At 38.8% G+C, this 18,811-nt stretch overlaps 1 protein-coding gene across 3 annotated transcripts in view; it reads right to left on the bottom strand.

Annotated features, from left to right (window-relative positions):
• Positions 1–1,672: 1,672 nt before the first annotated feature.
• The window catches only part of COL1A2 (collagen type I alpha 2 chain), a 39,186-nt gene continuing 22,047 nt past the window's right edge, over positions 1,673–18,811 (bottom strand). For all 3 annotated transcript variants that reach the window (XM_065051087.1, XM_005504926.3, XM_065051088.1), the window contains 23 exons: positions 18,249–18,293; positions 16,386–16,484; positions 15,555–15,662; positions 14,429–14,482; positions 13,815–13,868; positions 13,237–13,290; positions 13,075–13,128; positions 12,865–12,972; positions 11,843–11,896; positions 11,696–11,749; positions 10,608–10,769; positions 9,095–9,202; positions 8,571–8,678; positions 7,153–7,206; positions 6,945–7,052; positions 6,700–6,753; positions 6,239–6,346; positions 5,524–5,577; positions 5,283–5,390; positions 4,617–4,863; positions 4,022–4,212; positions 2,679–2,921; positions 1,673–2,094 (listed from right to left, as the gene is read on the bottom strand). In XM_065051087.1, the coding sequence (XP_064907159.1) occupies positions 1,948–2,094; positions 2,679–2,921; positions 4,022–4,212; positions 4,617–4,863; positions 5,283–5,390; positions 5,524–5,577; positions 6,239–6,346; positions 6,700–6,753; positions 6,945–7,052; positions 7,153–7,206; positions 8,571–8,678; positions 9,095–9,202; positions 10,608–10,769; positions 11,696–11,749; positions 11,843–11,896; positions 12,865–12,972; positions 13,075–13,128; positions 13,237–13,290; positions 13,815–13,868; positions 14,429–14,482; positions 15,555–15,662; positions 16,386–16,484; positions 18,249–18,293 (2,376 nt within the window). In that variant the 3' untranslated portion in view covers positions 1,673–1,947. The remainder of the gene's footprint in view (positions 2,095–2,678; positions 2,922–4,021; positions 4,213–4,616; positions 4,864–5,282; positions 5,391–5,523; positions 5,578–6,238; positions 6,347–6,699; positions 6,754–6,944; positions 7,053–7,152; positions 7,207–8,570; positions 8,679–9,094; positions 9,203–10,607; positions 10,770–11,695; positions 11,750–11,842; positions 11,897–12,864; positions 12,973–13,074; positions 13,129–13,236; positions 13,291–13,814; positions 13,869–14,428; positions 14,483–15,554; positions 15,663–16,385; positions 16,485–18,248; positions 18,294–18,811) is intronic.

Here is an 18,811-nt window from a genome sequence, read left to right as displayed (position 1 = left end):
AAGAAGAGACACTCTTGCCATGCTAAAACATTTAACTATTTTCTTTTTAGAACAACAATAAAAATTATATTTTGACATACCAAGACAATGACTGAAATACTAACACTTTATGAATCATCCTGGTCCGATGAATCAATGCAGGTGTTTACCTGTAGTATGTTTTACTCAAGAAAAAATAGGCTGTTATTTTATCACAGCAATTCCCCTTCTGTTAATTCAGCACACAGCTGTGGGCACATAGCAGCTACACGTAGGGCCCTGTTTTGATATTTGTCCATTTTCCCTTAACCGATTAATTGCAAGCAAGAACTAAAAAATTTCTTTAGAAGCTTATTCCTCCTTGCACTGTTTGGAGGTGCCTTCAGACTCTCAGCCACTAACCTTTGGAACGGTGCTTTCTCCAGGTGATAGGGATCTTCTCCTGGATATTTTCTTCATGCTTCCCTTTGGGAGTTCCTGCTGACGAAGTCTCTCTCACCTCTCACCTTACCTGCTTTTGCTCTTGTCCTCATGGTCCTTTGTGTGTTCTCCCGAGTGCCTTCCCTATTCCAAAAACACGGCTGTTGGAATTACGGTTCACTTAGGGTTTTCAGAAAAGCACTGTATGACAGCAGTCTCTTAAAAAGGCCTCAGAGAAGAACAGTCTTTACTTCTTGTGGTGTGTTTTTTGTGACAGTGAATTATAACATTAGCAATACCAGATAGTTCTGTGTCTCACACAGAACTGAATGAATAGTAAGAGCCTAACAAATCCTGATCTCCCTGACAAGACAACCAAGTTTAGAGGTTTCTTGTATGGGCTTCTGCATATCATTTTGAAAGCACACAGCACAATTCTCTTAACACCAAGGAGCTTTCTGTCTTCAAGTGTAAGATGAAGCCTCATTTTCCTTCTTTTGGCCATTAATCCTGTTTAGCATTTGGAAAAAAGGAAGGAATTATTTCTACTTTTGAACTTCTCATACTATATTGTGGACTTTTCAAAAGGTGGTTTTGAAATAAAGAGTCAAATAGACAATCACACCTATAAGAGAGTTGTAGGCAGACTTTGAATGCTCTAAGAAAATATTTTACAGCAATGGGCTAAGATAGTTGCAGTAATGAAACGTATTGTAAATTCTGGGTATGAAAATCTGCCAAGGCATCTAAGCAAGCAACTTAACTCATTGAATAGCTTCTTTTGGAACACTGGACATGCTTTATTTCATTTTTTTTTCACAATTTATTTAAACATCTCACATATACAAAATACATTTTCTTTCTTTTTTAGAGAAATGATTTTTTTTTACCCATTGTAGAAGATGGAAATGAAATTTGAAAGCAGGAGCACCTGATTTTGGAGGAAGAAGACAAAGATGAGGAAAATTGATCCACATGCTTAAGCTGTGGGTGAGACAGGACATTCTAAGTTTTGAGACAGACTTCAAAGAAACAGAGAAGTGATACTTTAAATGCTACTAGCACCATCAAAGTTCAAGTATTGGAAAGATACTCTGTAATAATAATTAGCACCACCGTATTTTTGAGTGGAACTGAAAGTACCTCAGATCATATGGAGAAGTTCCTACAAAAGATGTGGATCACACTTGACTTAGTGTATGAGGTAGTTTAAACCTTTGTAAGTCGTGGTTTTAAACTTCCTCTGTGGAAGATATTCAAAGGCCACAAGTGGTGCAAACTTTCATGATTTTTTATTTTGTTTATTTTTTTTTCTTTACAAAGGTTGACATTTCCCAAAGCAAGGTGGTAAATCCTGAAAGACTTCCAAGTTCTTTTGGGGCTGTATTAAATTTCATTGCACAATGCTCCAATCAATTCTTCTCCTTCTCTTTCGCCCAGAGTTTAAGCAAGTAGATGAACAGAAGAAATGGAAGGAGTCAGCTTTCATTATAAAAAGAAATGACAAGAGAATAATTTGGGAGAGGCTTTAAGTTAATTTTAGTTCATTCATTTGAAACAGACTGGGCCAATGTCCACACCAAATTCTTGGTCAGCGCCGCCAATATCCAAAGGTGCAATGTCAAGGATGGGCAAGCGAGATGGCTTGTTTGTTCTGTATTCAATAATTGTTTTGCCCCATTTATTGTTCTTTTTCTGCAAGAGAAGATTCATTACAATTGTTATTGCATTGTTCATAGTACTGAGAATTGTTTCACCTGAATGGATAATTTCTGAAAGAATTTCATATTAATTTTGCTGAACATTGTTAGCAAGTCAGATACCCATGTCCAATTATTTAGATCTCTGATACAGAGAAAATATTTACATTAATCTTCTGAAGTTATATGTGTGATGCTTTACATAAACTACTATGTTATTCACACTAATGTTAAATCCTCAGAGAACCCTGCCTGAGTTTTTCAGGACTTAAAGATCCTCCCCCTCCCATAGCTTGTGCACAATTTTCTCATCAGTCTTCAGCTTACACAGGATCTGGGTCTGGTCCCTCTGAAAAGCTTTTTCTTTTTCCTTGCCACACTGCACAGCAGAAGGTGGCTTTGTTTGTACCCCTCTCCTTCCCACTTGTTAAAGATCTGGCATAGTTTGTTTTTTAAGCTATTTATCTTCATTGCATAAAATTTTGCTGGTCTGACTGAGAATCTAATTCTGAAACTCTGTTCCTCATCACGTGCTTAAGCATAGGCAATCGTGGTGCCCGTGGTTTCTGCGTTACTTACAGAACAGCCATCCTCGAGAACACTGAAAGTGAATCTGCTGTTGCCTTCAGCTCGTAGCTCAACATCATTGGATCCCTGCAGTATAACAGCCTTTTTAAGATTGCCCGTTTCCTCATCCATGTAGGCAATGCTGTTCTTGCAGTGGTAGGTGATGTTCTGGGAGGCATGGTTGGCCAGCAGACGCATGAAGGCAAGTTGGGTGGCCATATCCTTTGAGGTGACTCCTTCATCATTGTATTCAAACTGGAAAACAGAAAGGAACCTGGTCAGTTGTATTGCTGGGGAATGGTGGATGTTTGTAGTGGAAGTATGTGATATTTTTTCTAGGAACATGAGAAAAAATAATCACATAAGTCTGTGCTCACTTGTCTATTGCAACTAAAGAACATCAAATAAAACTAGTAGGAGGTAGGTTGAAAACCAGACATGAGTGGATGTAGTCAATTAAATTGTAGAAATTGGTTCCAAGATGGGGTGTTAACAGTTTATGTGGAGTCTAAGACAAGATCACACAAGTTCAAGGAAATCTATCGTTTCTGTAGATAGACAGAAACAATGCCTGTCTCAAGAAAACCCCCAAATCTTTTTTTTTTTTAGTTTAATAGAATAGTGTCTGTGGATGTTACAAATATTTATTTCGTTCTTATATTCTTTTACAGTATCTGCTTTTAGCCACCGTAAAAAACAGGACCCCAGACTACCCTGGACCCTTGTTCTGAGCCAGTGTCATCAGTCTTATGTTCTTTTACTATAGATCTTGGACACTGTGATTTCATCAAAACATCAACTCAGTTTCATTTAAGAATTATGTAATTACATCTCCTTAGATGTACAAAAGCTATTTATTTGCAGTTGGCTAGTACAGTGTCTAATGTGCAAGTACGTTCATTTCTCATTTCTAATTACACTGGTAATTCTGAACGTGGTGGCATACACTCAGGATCTGTGGTGTGTAATATAAATATCTTTCCAGGAACAGTGTCATGTAAAAAATATCAAAACAAGAAGCAAAGATATTTGTCTTACTTTTTCAGACAGTTTCTGGGCTGTCTTTATACTAATACACTATATTTCAGTCCAGGCTTCCCTTGGCAATAGCCATTAGTCATATGGAATTGATCGTTTGCAGTCACCAAGAAAAATTAGAACAATATTGAGAAATCCTTTTAGCAAATTGTGATCATAACCAGAACTGGAGCTCTGTTCCCTTGAGATAAAAAGTAGTTCCCTTTTTCATATTTCTCCTCTAGGAGAGTTTATGTGTTTGCTCGCTGAGAGCCTGTGAATTGGGAATTCTTCAGACAGCACTGTAGGAAATGATCATCCTCCCATAAATCACTTACCTGGCTGCCACCATTGATAGTTTCACCAAACCACACATGCTTCTTGTCCTTGGGATTCTTGTTGACATACCAGTTCTTAGCAGGAATATTGTCGGGGTTAGCATGGATGCAAGTCTCACCAGTGGCAAAGTCACAGTACGCTCTAATGGCATCCGCAGAGCAGCCTTGGTTAGGGTCAATCCAGTAGAAGCCTGCGATTGAGGACAGAAATGTGAACAATAGTTCACTCAGCCTAATATTTGCATTCAGTTTATATTCACTTCTTTGATATAGGAACTCAGAGGTCATAAATATCACAACTGGGTACAATACTAAGGTGATAACTGGTATATGTATTTTAGATTGTTAATGTATAAGGAATTATATCCAAAAGCTGAGTTAAGTATTCTTGTATTATTTTGGAAAATTATTGCAATAATTTTGCAACAATGGCTATAAACAGCTTTTCGGAATGTCCTTACATCTATTTTCAGTGGAGGCAGAGAGAAATTAATTAGTCACTTAGTATTTTCACTGGGTGGCCAAGGATACCATTCATCAAAGAAAGGGAACTGCTCCCTGAGCCAGAAAGGGCAAACATCTGGCACTAACATACCGCTGCTCCATTCTGGGTGGCTAAGTCTTAGGTCACGGCAGGTGCGAGCTGGGTTCTTTCTGGAGCCTTCTGGGGTCAGCAGGGTCTCAATTTGGTTGTTCAAAGTTTTCAGAGTGGCATCAACTTCATAATCCTTGGGTCTGAGAGAAGGTTGATCAGCCCGGTAGTATTCTGCATCATAGCCAACTTCGTATCCACCACCATTTGGACCAGGGGGACCAGGGGGACCGGGAGGACCGGGAGGACCCTATAGTTTTTCAAAAGCAAAAGACAAGCAGCATTCTATTACAGATATGGTTCTCTCGACTAAATTCTTCCACAAATGCATATTCCTAATTAACCCCTAGCACCCTGAGCTCCAGTCTGAGGCAGCACATATGGACCCACCCTGTGGTGACTACTATGGGCCTCAAGCAGTAGAAGATGCACAGCATAGGACTACCACATTTTCTTTGGGTATTTGCTCTCTGGCCATAAGGAATGAACAAGGACTTCAGGTTTAGGCCTGTCAGGGGAATGTTTAATGCTAAATACCAACAGACATTTGGAATAATTTTTTAATTTAATAAATAAATATTTTCCTAAACTGCTAAGGTTTTGAAGTGGTTGTCTTGTAACTGTGACATAAATGTGTTTATTCAATTAACAACAATAAGTTATACTCACAGCAGGGCCTTGGCTACCATGAGAGCCACGTGCACCAGCAGGGCCAATAGGTCCAGGGAGACCATTGCGACCATCTTTACCAGGAGGACCAGAAGGACCAGGTGGACCCTAAAAGGAAACTCAAACAGTTTAATAACAGTAGAAAACACTACGAATAGAGATTCATATAAACAGGAGTGTACATATATATTGCACAAAAGGAATGGGAGAGTTATTTGTATATGCTCTTAAATTCACATACCCTTGGGCCAGCAGGGCCGATATTACCAGGAGGACCTTGATCACCATGTTGGCCCTATTGGGAAAGATACATGCATAGTAATTAAAAAGATGCAGTGGCACACATTTGTATTAGCATGATTCATGGGGGAGATATTTGGGCTCAGAGAATGAGAATCTAGGGCTAATGACAGTTATTAGCAGAGTTGGGGTATAAAATGCTGTTTTTTGGGAGGGAGGAGGGAGAGCATAAAGAGGCATTTAAGAGGATAACCTATAAAAGCCTCTATATTGTTTCTTCAGATTTTCAGAGAAGACTTTAAAACAAACATCAGAATTCCTAAAGGGGATACCAGAATTTAAAAAGAAGAAAATCTACACGTTACTTCTGTTACTCTTTAACACAAAGCTTTACAATTTATGGCCAAAATAAGAAATAGTATTTTAAAAAAGGCAGAGCTTTTTGAGCTCTGTGCAGACCAAATGCAGTTGAGTTTCAGGACAACTAATGTTACTTACAGGTTTAAAGCCAACTATCAATGGCAATATAAAAATTTGTCATTTTGTCTGAAGACAGTTGAGTGTTAAAGAGAATCTCATGGCCTTTGAAAGATGATACAGAATGCAGTAAGTGGTATCAACCTGATGGGTTGTGCATATGTAGTTGCACACTAGGGTGACCTTATTTCCTTTTTTTTTGCTCTTTATATTCAAAATACTGAAAATCATTTACTTACAGCAAGACCAGGAAGACCCTGCAATCCATTGTGTCCCTTCAAGCCAGGCAGACCTCTTGGACCCTTATCACCAGGTAGACCTTTCTCACCACGTGGACCTTGTGGGCCCTAGGAAGGGATATAGGTGTATGAGAAATAAAATAGAAGGCTTCAAGTATGTACCACTGTCAAAGCAAGAATTAAGCATGAGCATTCTACCTTATTCCATAGGTTGCTCCTGTTATATATATATATTTACACACAACATGTTAACATACCCAGGAAGAGTGTCAATCCCAAAAGCTTCAGGATTGCTTCCATACAAGAGAACACTCATCTTAATTCTAGGTCTATAAATATTTGCAGCTCCTTAAACACTACTTTTTGGACCCATATCTTGAGCACAGTCACAAGTTCTTATTAATAAAGCATGTTTTCTCTTCTTGTGTCAATGTGGTATTGTATTTAGAAATCAGACTTACAGCAAGACCTCTTGGACCAAAAGCACCAGCAGGACCCACAACACCAGCAGGACCCTGAAACAGGAATAGAAAAATGCTTGTCAGTGCTGTATATTATACCTAAGGAAGATTCCATGCTCAACACATCTCTGCAGAAAGCAAAATAATTATCCACGTATTGTAGGGACTTGAGGTATAATATGTATATATTATGGACAAATGTTAGTGCTGTGTTAATGAAAAAAATTAAGGTCTTATCAACTTACAGGTTCACCACGGTTTCCAGGCTTTCCAGCAGGACCAACTTGGCCATGAGGACCAGGAGCACCCAGTGCACCACTGGGACCAGGGCTACCAGGAGCTCCACGCTCTCCCTGGGAACAAAGGAGTGGAAAGGGACAGACAGTGTGTTACTACTGACTTACACATACTGGAATATTTCTTCCATGATTACGAAATAAAAGAACAAGTTACCTTGAAGCCAGGAGCACCATCACGGCCTGGAGGACCATCATTTCCAGGGTTGCCCTGTTAAAATACCATGAAAAAAGCATTAAATTCCATCAGCCTTCATCTCACATGGAACTGTGTGTCAGTCTAATTGCTTCCAATGAGAATAAGAAGACATTGAGATGAGATAGCGTAAATTTTGACAATAAAAAACTCTTCCTTATAAATGCCACTTTCAAATCCCCTATATATATTTTAAGTGTTCTCAGAAAAATAAGATGGCCTTTTAAGTCTTTGCAAGTTCAGTACAAGAAGAAAGTTACTGGATTTCGCTATATTTCTCTAAATGAAAAGGTCAAGACAATAGTGGTCTTCATACACTTCATACACTCTTCTAAAAGTGAGACTTACTTGTTAGATGAAAAATGCCAGTGGCGAGAAAAGGACTTACACAGTAGTCAAGCTAAATTACTTTGTTGTGGTACTTCACAAGCTTAAATGACTTCATTTGCGAATGTTTATTTCACTTCAACTGTTTCACTGTGTACGCTAGCAAAGCTTTTTTTTTTTCCAGTTTCAGGACTCACAGGAGTCTCTTGTTAACAATACTTCAGGTTATCAAATAAGTTCTTCTGATAAGGTCCAGAGAAAGCTTTATATAGTTATCCTTACAGTAGACAAGGTAACATGTTAACACTTTAACTGTTCTTATAGTGTAAGTAATGTATAACCACTGTATGGATAACTTTCTTCGAGGTGAACTACCAACTTGGATGGTTAAACTGGATGGGTAAGTTTATTTGCTGCTCTGTGTAGAACTGGGATCAGGACCCTGTCCTGCAAGTAATGACCCATAAGGCAGGGCAGCAGAGGGAGCAGTTTGTTCCACTTCAGTGTTCCCACATTCTCCCTTCTGCATAGGACTCAGGTCTTAACCTGCACTGATCTCTGCTGTTCAGCAGAACCGACCACACAGGCCTGAGTTTGTTCCATCATGTTTTTAGCCTACAAGTATACTTCACATTTTGTGGTGACAGAATGCATATTGAGAAACATTATCTCGTTCAGCCACAATGTTAAAGTGTACCCGTTTTGTTAGGGCTCCAAAGTAGTGCTGAGTGTTGCACACGTCCAATAACTGAATTCCAACATTTTGTGTAACGTGCTTCATATGCCTTCTGAGTGGGCCTAAAGTTAAATAACACTTTGTCTTTAATGCCACAAATCATGAGACCCCTCAAGTAAAAGTGGCTGCAGTTTCTATACTTCCCTGAAAGCTATGTTTATTGCATCTAATATGATGCTTATGAAAATTTGGTGATAACAAGCTTTCCTCATATATTCCTGGCAGAATAACCTCCAGTCGCATCTGCTTTTTCTGTCTGTCTTTGGCTCAGAATAAAAGAAAAGTAATCCTGAAGAGGAAATAAGACGTAGCTTACATCACGACCAGCTTCACCAGGAGCACCATTTGGACCAGGAGAACCCACAGGACCAGAGGGACCACGGGCACCAGGAGGACCAGCAACACCCAGAGGACCAGGTTCACCCTAAATACAGGAACAGTGATAACAAAATGTGACATTATAATACAACACAACCAGTCTTACAGAACTTTTGGCCTATATCTAAGAGAAACATTTCTCTGCAATCAATTCTGGAAGTGAAACAAATTAATGACACAAGAAACATATCTAACTATACCAAATATTATCTTCATTCTAAATGTTCTTCTTCTATCAGAAACCTCTGATTCCATTCAAAAAAATGCTCACTTGCAGACACAAGTCTTGTTTGTCTGCAGCGAGCAATCATTTCTTCCACTGCTCTAAGTCTGTGAGGTCCATATCCTCTGTTTGCAGCAGCAATGGAAACAGCAGATTCCACATCTCCTTTTCCCTGGTTTCCCTTAAGAGGAGACGTAAACTTTTTTCTTTTTAAATGAGTTAACTAGCCATATACTCACTGTTGCTCCAGAGATGCCTGGAAGACCACGTTCTCCCCGAGAGCCAGGCAGCCCAAGGATACCAGGAGCACCAAGAATACCTTGAGGACCTGGAGCACCAGGAGGACCCTATGACATAAAGAGAATATTATTTATATTAACAGAGAAAAATATAATTTTTATGGCACTTCACGTTTCTCATTTGATTTGCTCTACAACAATATCAACTGCTTTTCAAGGATCTCAATGTATGTTAATGCTAGATCCTAGAAATTGCAACCAAGCCGTATGACTTTAAACTACAAAGCTAAATAACTGTAAGAATATAAAGCTGGTTATACTCCCCTCACAACTGTTTCCCAGTGAAAATGCTGTTAAAGAACAACACTATATACGTTTTTTTCCCATCCCATTCAATAACAGTGGGTGGTGCATGAAAATTGGGGTGTTAAGTATGGAGAGGATGACTGTGTGAGGGGATTCCATAGCAAAGAGACTGGCCATCTGAGACTGATCCAGAGACAGCCTTAGAAGATCTCTTAGGTGGTATCTGACATCTCCAAACAACCCTTAGAGCTCTATATTGACCATTTGAAAGGTAAAGATTATCTAGTCAAGTCACTTTTCCATTTCCTTGAAATTTGAGCATACATAGCAGTAAACTTGGCATAAGTAATCATCCTGATAGATTACCCAAAATTATTATCCTAATTTACAGTCAGACCTACTAGTTCAATTACATTTTTCACAATTGAAATTAAATTAGAGAATAAAAATTAGAAAATGTATTGCTTTATACTGGACATTAAAGGGGAAATTTTCAACTGTCACTTTCAAAATTTTAATGTAGATGTCTAACAATGACACTGAAGATTTCATTCTTAGCTGCAACTTCTGCAGATCACAGAAGATATTTGTATAATTTTTTTGAGAAAGACAGAGTGTTATTTCACACAAATGCATACTTCCATAAGACAGAAATATGTCTGATTTTAAAAATGTCAGTAATTCAACTATCAGGCACTCAACATTAATTAATTTATTTGCATAATTCTAAGCCACCCTGGGGCCAGACAACTTTAACCTTGTGATCCCCTCAAATTAGTGTTTCTGATGCAGAAATGAATAGAGATTGTTCTAAATGAATGTTCACATGTTCCTTCTTTTTCCATCTGTGACGCTCAATTTCAAAGTAGGAGACACTACTTCCCTTTCTCAGACTAAGTAGCAATTTCTTCTGCAGTTAGCCTTTTGCTTTCACGTGGATAATTGCAGAGAAAGATGCAATTCACCACAAAAAAAAGAAAAAAAAGATAAAAACCTGACCCTGAGATCAGGTTCACTTCCTATGACGTATTTGTCAAACATGCCTATAAACACTTGCTTGAGTCTCAGTGGAGCTTCTACTTAAAAGCTTTGCTAAATCTGAGGATAAAAGAGAAAAGCCCTTCACAAATGGCCAAAGTATCTTAGAAGCCATAACATTTACATGAAGAAAAACATTTTTAATGAGATATCATGCTGAGGAACTTACAGCAGCACCAGCCTCTCCAGCTGGACCTTTCTCACCAGCGAAACCAGGTGGGCCAGCAATACCTTGTTCACCAGTACGGCCAACTGGACCAACATCACCACGTAGACCTCTAGCACCATCTTTACCAGCTGGGCCAGGAGGACCAGGGGGACCAGTGATGCCCTAGGATTGAGTATGAATATGATATCATTACAATATAGACCCATTTAGCGGGGAGAGCAGAGATAAGTTTCATTTTATAAACCTCACAAAAATCATGCTTTGCAATAAACAGGTTATCAGCTGTTGTGAAGCAGCAGCTTCTGTTGCTTTTGTTATCAGTAGATAGGTGTAATCAGTAGAATTATTGGACTGAGATTTTTTTTTCTTTACTCAGCGCAGGTGAAAGTCGCAAAATTTGGCAGGAAAATATTTATTTGGCTCTGAATACATTAATATAACTACAAAATCTATCAGAAAAACCTCTTCAAATTCAACAGGATTATTTGGTTTGGATACTGGGATTTAAAATATATTAAAATGTAGGGTTTCTAACAAAATAAGTGCCTTTTGGCAAAGGTCAGAAACACCTTTAAGAAGAAAACTACAAATGTTAATTTGAGATTAGAATTTTTGGCTGAAAAATAAAGATGCAAGGATTCACATTCCTAAAAACGAGAGGCTGCCCTACTTGAGACAGGAGCTGAAACTGCAGATACTTTAGAAAGTGTGGACAGAAGATAACCTTAACATTATTTTACAAATAGGACATGACTTTCTTATTCCACTCAAAATCAGTGGCTATGCAGTTACTCACAGTGAACAAAAGCAAAAGGAACACGGATTTTTACAAATGGTTGGACACCTCAAGATGCAGAGGGATGCTTGGTGAATTATAAAAACAAAACAAAACAACCAAAAACTAAATGCATAACTCCCACTCTGGGAGTTTAAACAGTTTAGAGACTTTGTATCATCCAGTCCTCTAAGGATCTAAGCTGATTTCAGTGCAGTTAGAATTAGTGTCCATCTAACACAAATGAGGATTATCTCTAACCGGTGCAACTTCTGATTTATCTCCCTTTAGAACTTCTTCACGAGTTACTTACAGCAGGGCCAGGAGGACCAACTCTTCCAGCAGCACCGGGGAAACCAGTCATGCCCTAAAAATAAAAGTGAAAAAGAAGATTTGGTTTAAAGGAAACAATGACTTCATAAAAAGCAACAATGTCAGTGCCAAGAGCCTGAAGACTTACAGGAGGACCAGCGTCACCACGAGGGCCAGCAGGACCAGCAGCACCAGCGGGACCCTATGTATGAAGGATTGAAAAAGACAAATGAATCAAGCAAACAGTGTTAATCTTCCCTATCTAGAATAATGGCTCCATCTCACTCTCATTGAAAGTAAGGGAAATTTTGCTTTTTTAACAGGAGCAGGACTTGGCCCAAAATCACAATTCCTATCCTGACACTAGGGTAGTAAATTCTCACAGACATTTAAAATCAGTATCGTAAAACTGAGAAGAGTTGCATAAGGCATTTATAATTCAAACGAATTTGCCTTGCAACTATTACATGCATCTAAGAAAATCTGAAAGCCAAAATGTGAAAGACACAGTAAAGCAGAGAACAGCAAGCCCTCTGTTTGTACTGTATGACTAATAATAGCCATATAGTGCAAGGATCTGGTGTTGCTCTATTAGAATGATACAGTAGGAACCCCAAGCCATGTTATCTTGCACTACTTTACGGTACTTGAAATACCAGGGCATGACTTTCTATATAATTTCAACCAGTTTCCCAGTAATGCGCTGCATGTATATGAAGTAGTATATACCTTTGGGCTAGAAAGGTGTTAGCACACGAAAAGCCTGCGTGCAAGTGAGTGCACAGACAAATTTGCACATTTGCTTTTGGATGACTGGGTCTGAAAGTCTGAAAGTGACAGAGCATCCTGTCTTTGAGAGGAAGATACCATCATCCTCAGCTCAGAACTTACCCACAATCACCCCCTGAATGGTCCAAGATATACTGATTTTGCTGATCTTCAGGGCAAGTTGATTTTTTTTCTCTGCGTTTCAGTTCCAGACTTACAATCTGAGCCCACATAAATAGATTGACAAAGTTTATATAATGTGTGAATATCAGTATGGTGACTTTCCTCACAGTCTAGTTTGAAGTTTTGTTTCTTTTTTTAATTATCTTTTCAAAATTCAAGGCCTTCAGGGTACCATATTGCTTATATAGCACAGTTAGGAACCAGAGACAGTGCACTTACTGGTGGTCCAGAAGCACCAATTGGGCCAATAGCACCTGTTGGTCCACTTTCACCCTTAGGTCCCTTAGGCCCACGCTCGCCTTTAGCACCAGGCTGACCAGCTGCACCCTATGGGCAGAAAAACACATTGAACAAGAAGTTGGAAAAGCATGCACAGAAAATACAGCAATGGTGTGACATCCATAGGAGGACAGCACAAACAATACTCACAGGAGGTCCAGCAAATCCACTAGGACCTACGGGACCAGGCTCACCGCGTTCACCCTAAAGAGAGGACAAGGAAGAGAGGACTAGTTGGAATGGGCTTTAAAAAGGCATTTTTCTCAATATCATGTCTCTGACACAGGAACAGTGGTAGGAATTGCTACTTACAGGGATACCACGTGCACCAGCAGGACCAGCAGGACCAGCAGAACCTGCTTCACCCTAAAACAGATTTCCAAAATGTTATGACATCACTGCAGTCAGAATAGGGGTGATCTTGTGGTACAGACACATTTGGCAATGAAAATGCTTCTGTTTTGACTCACCCTGTATTTACAATTTCTAACAATAATCAGACAGGATAAAGAATCATTCTGAGCTAATGTGTGGTTGTTCACCATATCAAAAGCTCTTCTCACAGCGTGAGGAGGATTATGAGATTAGTCTCAGCTGGGAAGAATTCAGAAAAGCCTACATCAGAATCTTCTCCCCATATAACCCACTGCCATGTAGATGTGTATCTCTTTCCTGCCCTTTTAGGAATAGGTTGGGGCTGCTATGGGAAACTTCACTGAATAGCTCTACAGTCCCAATAATACTTGCAACCCTAATCTGAAAAACTTGCAGAATTCATGCACACTAGAAAGATGGAACTGTTTTTTACAGAACTCCTCATCTTAAATATTCATGCATGGGTAAACTGCAAGAACAAACAAGACACTTTTTCATTCAAAGACTAGACTTACCCGGTCACCAGCACCACCAGCAGGGCCAGGAGCACCAATAGCACCAGGGAGACCCTATAGGTCAAGAGACAGGACGTCATTTCTAACAAAATGTAAGCAGGAGTGACTATTAATATTTTTTTCTCTTTCCTCCCAGAGACAGGTGTGTGACTTTCTTCCAGCTGTTTTCAATATAAAGGACACATGCTTTTATAAAACAAAATCTATTCAGCTGTTTTCTTTCCAAAGTATAAAGCCTAGGACCAAACAGCCAAAACCTCAAATTAATGATAATTTTGTGTGGTTTTGCAGGCTGCCTTTAGAATTAGCTGTCTGGGCTGAGCCCATAGAGTTAAACAGGATAATGTCACACTGAATAACTGTCTATAACATACAAGGCTCTCTGCTGATGTCGTTTCTCTGCTTGTGTGCATGAGAAGTTATCACTTTTCTCTCCCCCCAGATTCAAACATCCCTGGATAAAGGGCAAAAAATCATATTGATTTGTATCAAAAGTGAGCAAATATAAGAAAAAATGAAATGCAGTGGGAGATACAAGTCCTGAACATCCTTTTCAGTCACTCAAGTTCTGAGGTGTAGCAAGGTAAACTCAAGTAGAACCAAAAGATACTTACACGAGCACCATCTCTTCCTGTTGCACCAGCATCACCTCTCAGACCTGGGGGACCCTAGAATACACACAGGGGAAGAAAAATGCATTATTTTATATATATATATATATATATATATATTCTAAACTATGAATGTAAATCCCCCTTCAAAATCACTTTGCTTTTGGTTGAGAAATAACCACACGTAAAAATTATTTTGGGTATTCATGTTTTACTTTCTATTTGAAACAGGAAAAGAACTGTTAAAAACAATTATGTCATAGGAGTGATCACAAAATGACATAAGTTGTGTATAACAAAAAGTTACATCCAGGCGATCACTAGCGTTAAGAAATCAGACCTGCACTTTGTTCCATCTCCTTTTTTAATATATCCTACTCTTCTGCATTAATCTGCTTATTAGTACATAGTGTTTTATTAAAAGTTGCAAACAGTTTTCATCTTAATTTCCTTACAATTTCATTTATGCTAAATGACTATGGATTATTTTAGTCAAAACAAATAAAGCAGTTCTAGAAATTTCAGTTTACAGTTTAAATAGTGAACAGAAGAGAATATGGAATGAGATGTACATAAAAAGATAAAAATCGATCTATAGATAATTTTGTAGATAAAGCAGAGGTAGCAACAGGGCGTGCAACCAGACTTCACAGCTTTATATAAAGGCTTACATTGGCTAAAATGTTTTCTGGTTTTATAGACAGCTGATTTTTGTAACCGATTTACTTATATCATAGTCACTGCACCTGGAATAGTCAAGGATTGGATCAGAGACTCAGTCCTTTGTGACTAGTAGGCACATTCCTACTATAAAGCCTGTACTCAAAGACAGCTTTAGTATTTCTGTGGTAAAGATAAGCTCATTGTTAACCAAACCTGTGGAGCACTAACTGCCACTTAAACCAACTCAAAATATTGAGCAAAGATCAAAATACAACCTTAGAAAATAGTCAGTCCGTTGGACCAACAAACCCTTGACTTATTCACTACTAATGAGTCATCATGTAATACAGTTTCACAGCAAATAAGTCACATGGAGGTAACCTGCAGTTTTTTTTAAGTTCATGAAATCCAAACATCTCCCGGCCTGTACATGCCATAACAAAGCAGGTTAGACCATCCACCTTACCTTTTCACCCTTGCCTCCTGGAACACCAGCAACACCTCTCTCTCCTGGGATTCCACCAGGGCCAGCAGGACCAGGACCACCAGCAGGACCAGCATTGCCAGGCTCACCCTGCGAGCAACAGCATATCATGTAAGACAGGTCAAATCATTCACACAATTTTGAACAAAATTTTGTCATTACTACTTTGCCCATCATTCTGCTTGCTTATAAACAGTGTGAAGTAGCAGCATTTCATCTTAAGATATTTTACTTTTACTTTTTCAGCTAGTGAAGGTGCCAGATCTGAACACTGATTCTGTGGGCTTCTGAGCTTTGGGGTGTCCCATATTCTAAAGTGAACTTTTGTGGAGAGACTACTCACAAAATATCTTGAAAACTAAGCCACATATTCAACTAGCATTGAGCCAACATTATTCTGGTATATAATGGCTCATTATTGCGCTTATGTTTTGGGGAAAATACTGCTTACTTGACACAAGAACTTCCTGTGTATAAGGTGGGTCTAAATAGAAGTCAGCATGAATTTTGCCCAAAATATTGGGCCCTATCTTAAAACAGAATAATAGCATATCCAGCTGACAAGTTGTATTCAAAATGATTCCAAACCGCAATTCTCCTCCTGTTGCCTATAGTACTAAACTAAAACCTTTAATATTGGTGTGGACTAGCTGGGATGGAGCTTTACTATGTGAAGAAATGACCCAGTGGGTATATATGGTGTATAGGTAACTACCTGTTACTAGGAATCACTTATGCTCTCAGGAAAGAGAGTTTTGGATTGACTTAATCAGGAATTCCACAGGGAGGCAATGGCAGCTGGAAAAGACGTACCTTGTTACCATCAGGGCCTGGTGGGCCAGAGGGACCACGGCTTCCAATGGGACCAGCAGGACCAACAGCACCGCTTTCACCAGGAGGACCACGTTCACCCTACAGGAGACAGTGTGATTTGAGTTTTTCCTTGAATTGTTCTGTAGCTTAAAGGCTTAAGAGCACTGACCAGCAGAAATGACGATGCCACACATTTTCAGCTGAACAAACCGTTAAGAACTGTATTAGAATTGTGTGGATATTAACTAAACTGGACATAAGAATTTGCTCTAGCTTTTATCAAAAATATAGCAAAGTTAAGTACTAAAGTCTTGCATCATCATAACACCTGACAATTAAAGTACAGGCACTTCTTGAACATGGATTTTGGCTGCTGTGCTCATTCTGGTAACAGTGTCTTGCATGCTATTGTCAAATGGAGCTTCTTGCATGCTATTGTCAAATTTGAGAACACATAACAGATTCTAGTGAAATTAGAGGCACAGTAATTGGCAAGCAATTATTTTTACAGTGTCAAATGCCTGGTGAATATTGGAGAACACAGGCTAAAGCATACTAACGTGACCTATATGTTATACGTGTTTAAGGATAAATTCTGAAACAGAGGTCATCTGGAGGAGCAGAGGTAGCCAGGAACTGGGCTTAAATGCACAATAGATCTAACAAAGGTAGAAATATCAGTTTTACTAAAGGCATCTCAAATTATCCCAGTGTGATCAAGTTGGACATCAGTGAATAATCTGATAAGGCATATTGGAGATCTTTAGTTATGTTGGAGAATCTAGGAGTTTGAATGAGAACTATAATGTGGCCAGAAAACTGACTCAGGGAGAAGTACCATACTGCTGAAACGTGCCAATGATGCAGAATGTTAACTTATGTTGTACAGATGTTCCCCAATTAATATATCTTTTCATTGTTTTAACATATATTTTGTTAATGACAGGAGAAGCAGAAAAGGAAGAAAGGTATTTATGAAATATGCAGATACCACAAAGGTGGAAGCTCTTGTCAACAGGAAGAAGAGCTGACACATTACACAGAAGAAGTGAAGAACCTGCTCTCTGCCTGTCGCAGTAGAAGTGGCACAAAATTCAGGAATAGAAAGTACCAGGCCATTTATTTAGGTACAAAAATGAATATTTGTGCTGTAAATGGGGGGATTCACCTGGTGAAAATGACAGAAGGGGAAAGGTGATATATCGTAGACAACGATGTGATGCAGACATGAAAAAGGCACATGTGACGGGCACAAGCCGTGAGGTATTTTTAGGAAGTGTTAATTTTATTGTACAAAGCATCAGTAAAATTTTTGTTGTACAAAGCATCAGTAAAACCTAATTTGAGTACTGAATGAAATACACTCTGGCTGGGTACAAGATGCTTAAGATAAGCTAGAGACAGATAAACGCTACTACAATGATAAAGGGAACTTGGCTTGGATAGACTAGCAATATGAAAGTTTAAAGAGGACATTGTTATTAATGCAGCCTCAGGGTACTAAATATAGGGAGGAAAAATGCTATTTAAACTGATTGACATGACTGATTAGAGTGAATGGGAATATTTGTCATGAATACATTTAGTCTGGAAGTCAGCAGAAAAGAGGAAGCACTAGAAGGAGTTTAAATATCAACCTCTTTATCAGGGGATTTGGAAAGCAAATAATTAATCAAGCATTTTATAAACTACTGATTGCTCTGCATAAATGGGACTTTCCTGCCAGGCAGGATGGCCTCCACACAAAGCTCTATACAGGTATCTATTCACAGTGGAGGAATAAAGTGAAGTGGGAGGTATAGTTACTATTATTATTGAACACATTATTAAGACAGTCTACTAAATTTCAGATGAGTTACTCACTCTTGGGCCAGCAGGACCAGGGACACCAAATTCACCATGAAGACCCTAAAAGAGAGTAGATGTATTGGTAAAGCTTATTTCTGAAGCAAACTCATTAGCTTAAACTGTGCTTTGTTTCTTAGCAGTAAATAGAAATGCTTTTCAAATTGAAGCAGCATATTGAAAATCTTCAGACTAAAATGCACAATATCTCAAAGCACACCTGAGACAGTAGTTTCTCATCCGAAGAAAGAGCTAGCTATTCAATTACAAGCTCGTTTTTCAGGTACATGCAATGTAAACTCTAGGGACAGAGAGGGATGTAACTATAAACTTTAGGGTGTTATGACACATAGCATGTGCCATTTGCAGATTATATCACACGCTTTAACAGGACAGAACCTAGAGCCTGAATTACTACTGAGCTACCTCAGTTGTATGCCATTGTAAATCAATTGATGTGAAAAAGCACACAGTTGGAGTAATACAGGTTAGACTGAACCTTGAAGACTTCAAAAGAAATTTGAAGTAAAATATTTTTCATGTACTGACTTGTCTGTTGGAGGGGGGCATATTTTATTGCT

This window comes from Columba livia, chromosome 2 (genome assembly GCF_036013475.1).
Source record: "Columba livia isolate bColLiv1 breed racing homer chromosome 2, bColLiv1.pat.W.v2, whole genome shotgun sequence".
In the NCBI taxonomy this organism is placed as follows: Eukaryota; Metazoa; Chordata; class Aves; order Columbiformes; family Columbidae; genus Columba; species Columba livia.
This window is presented reverse-complemented; position numbering and strand designations above follow the sequence as displayed.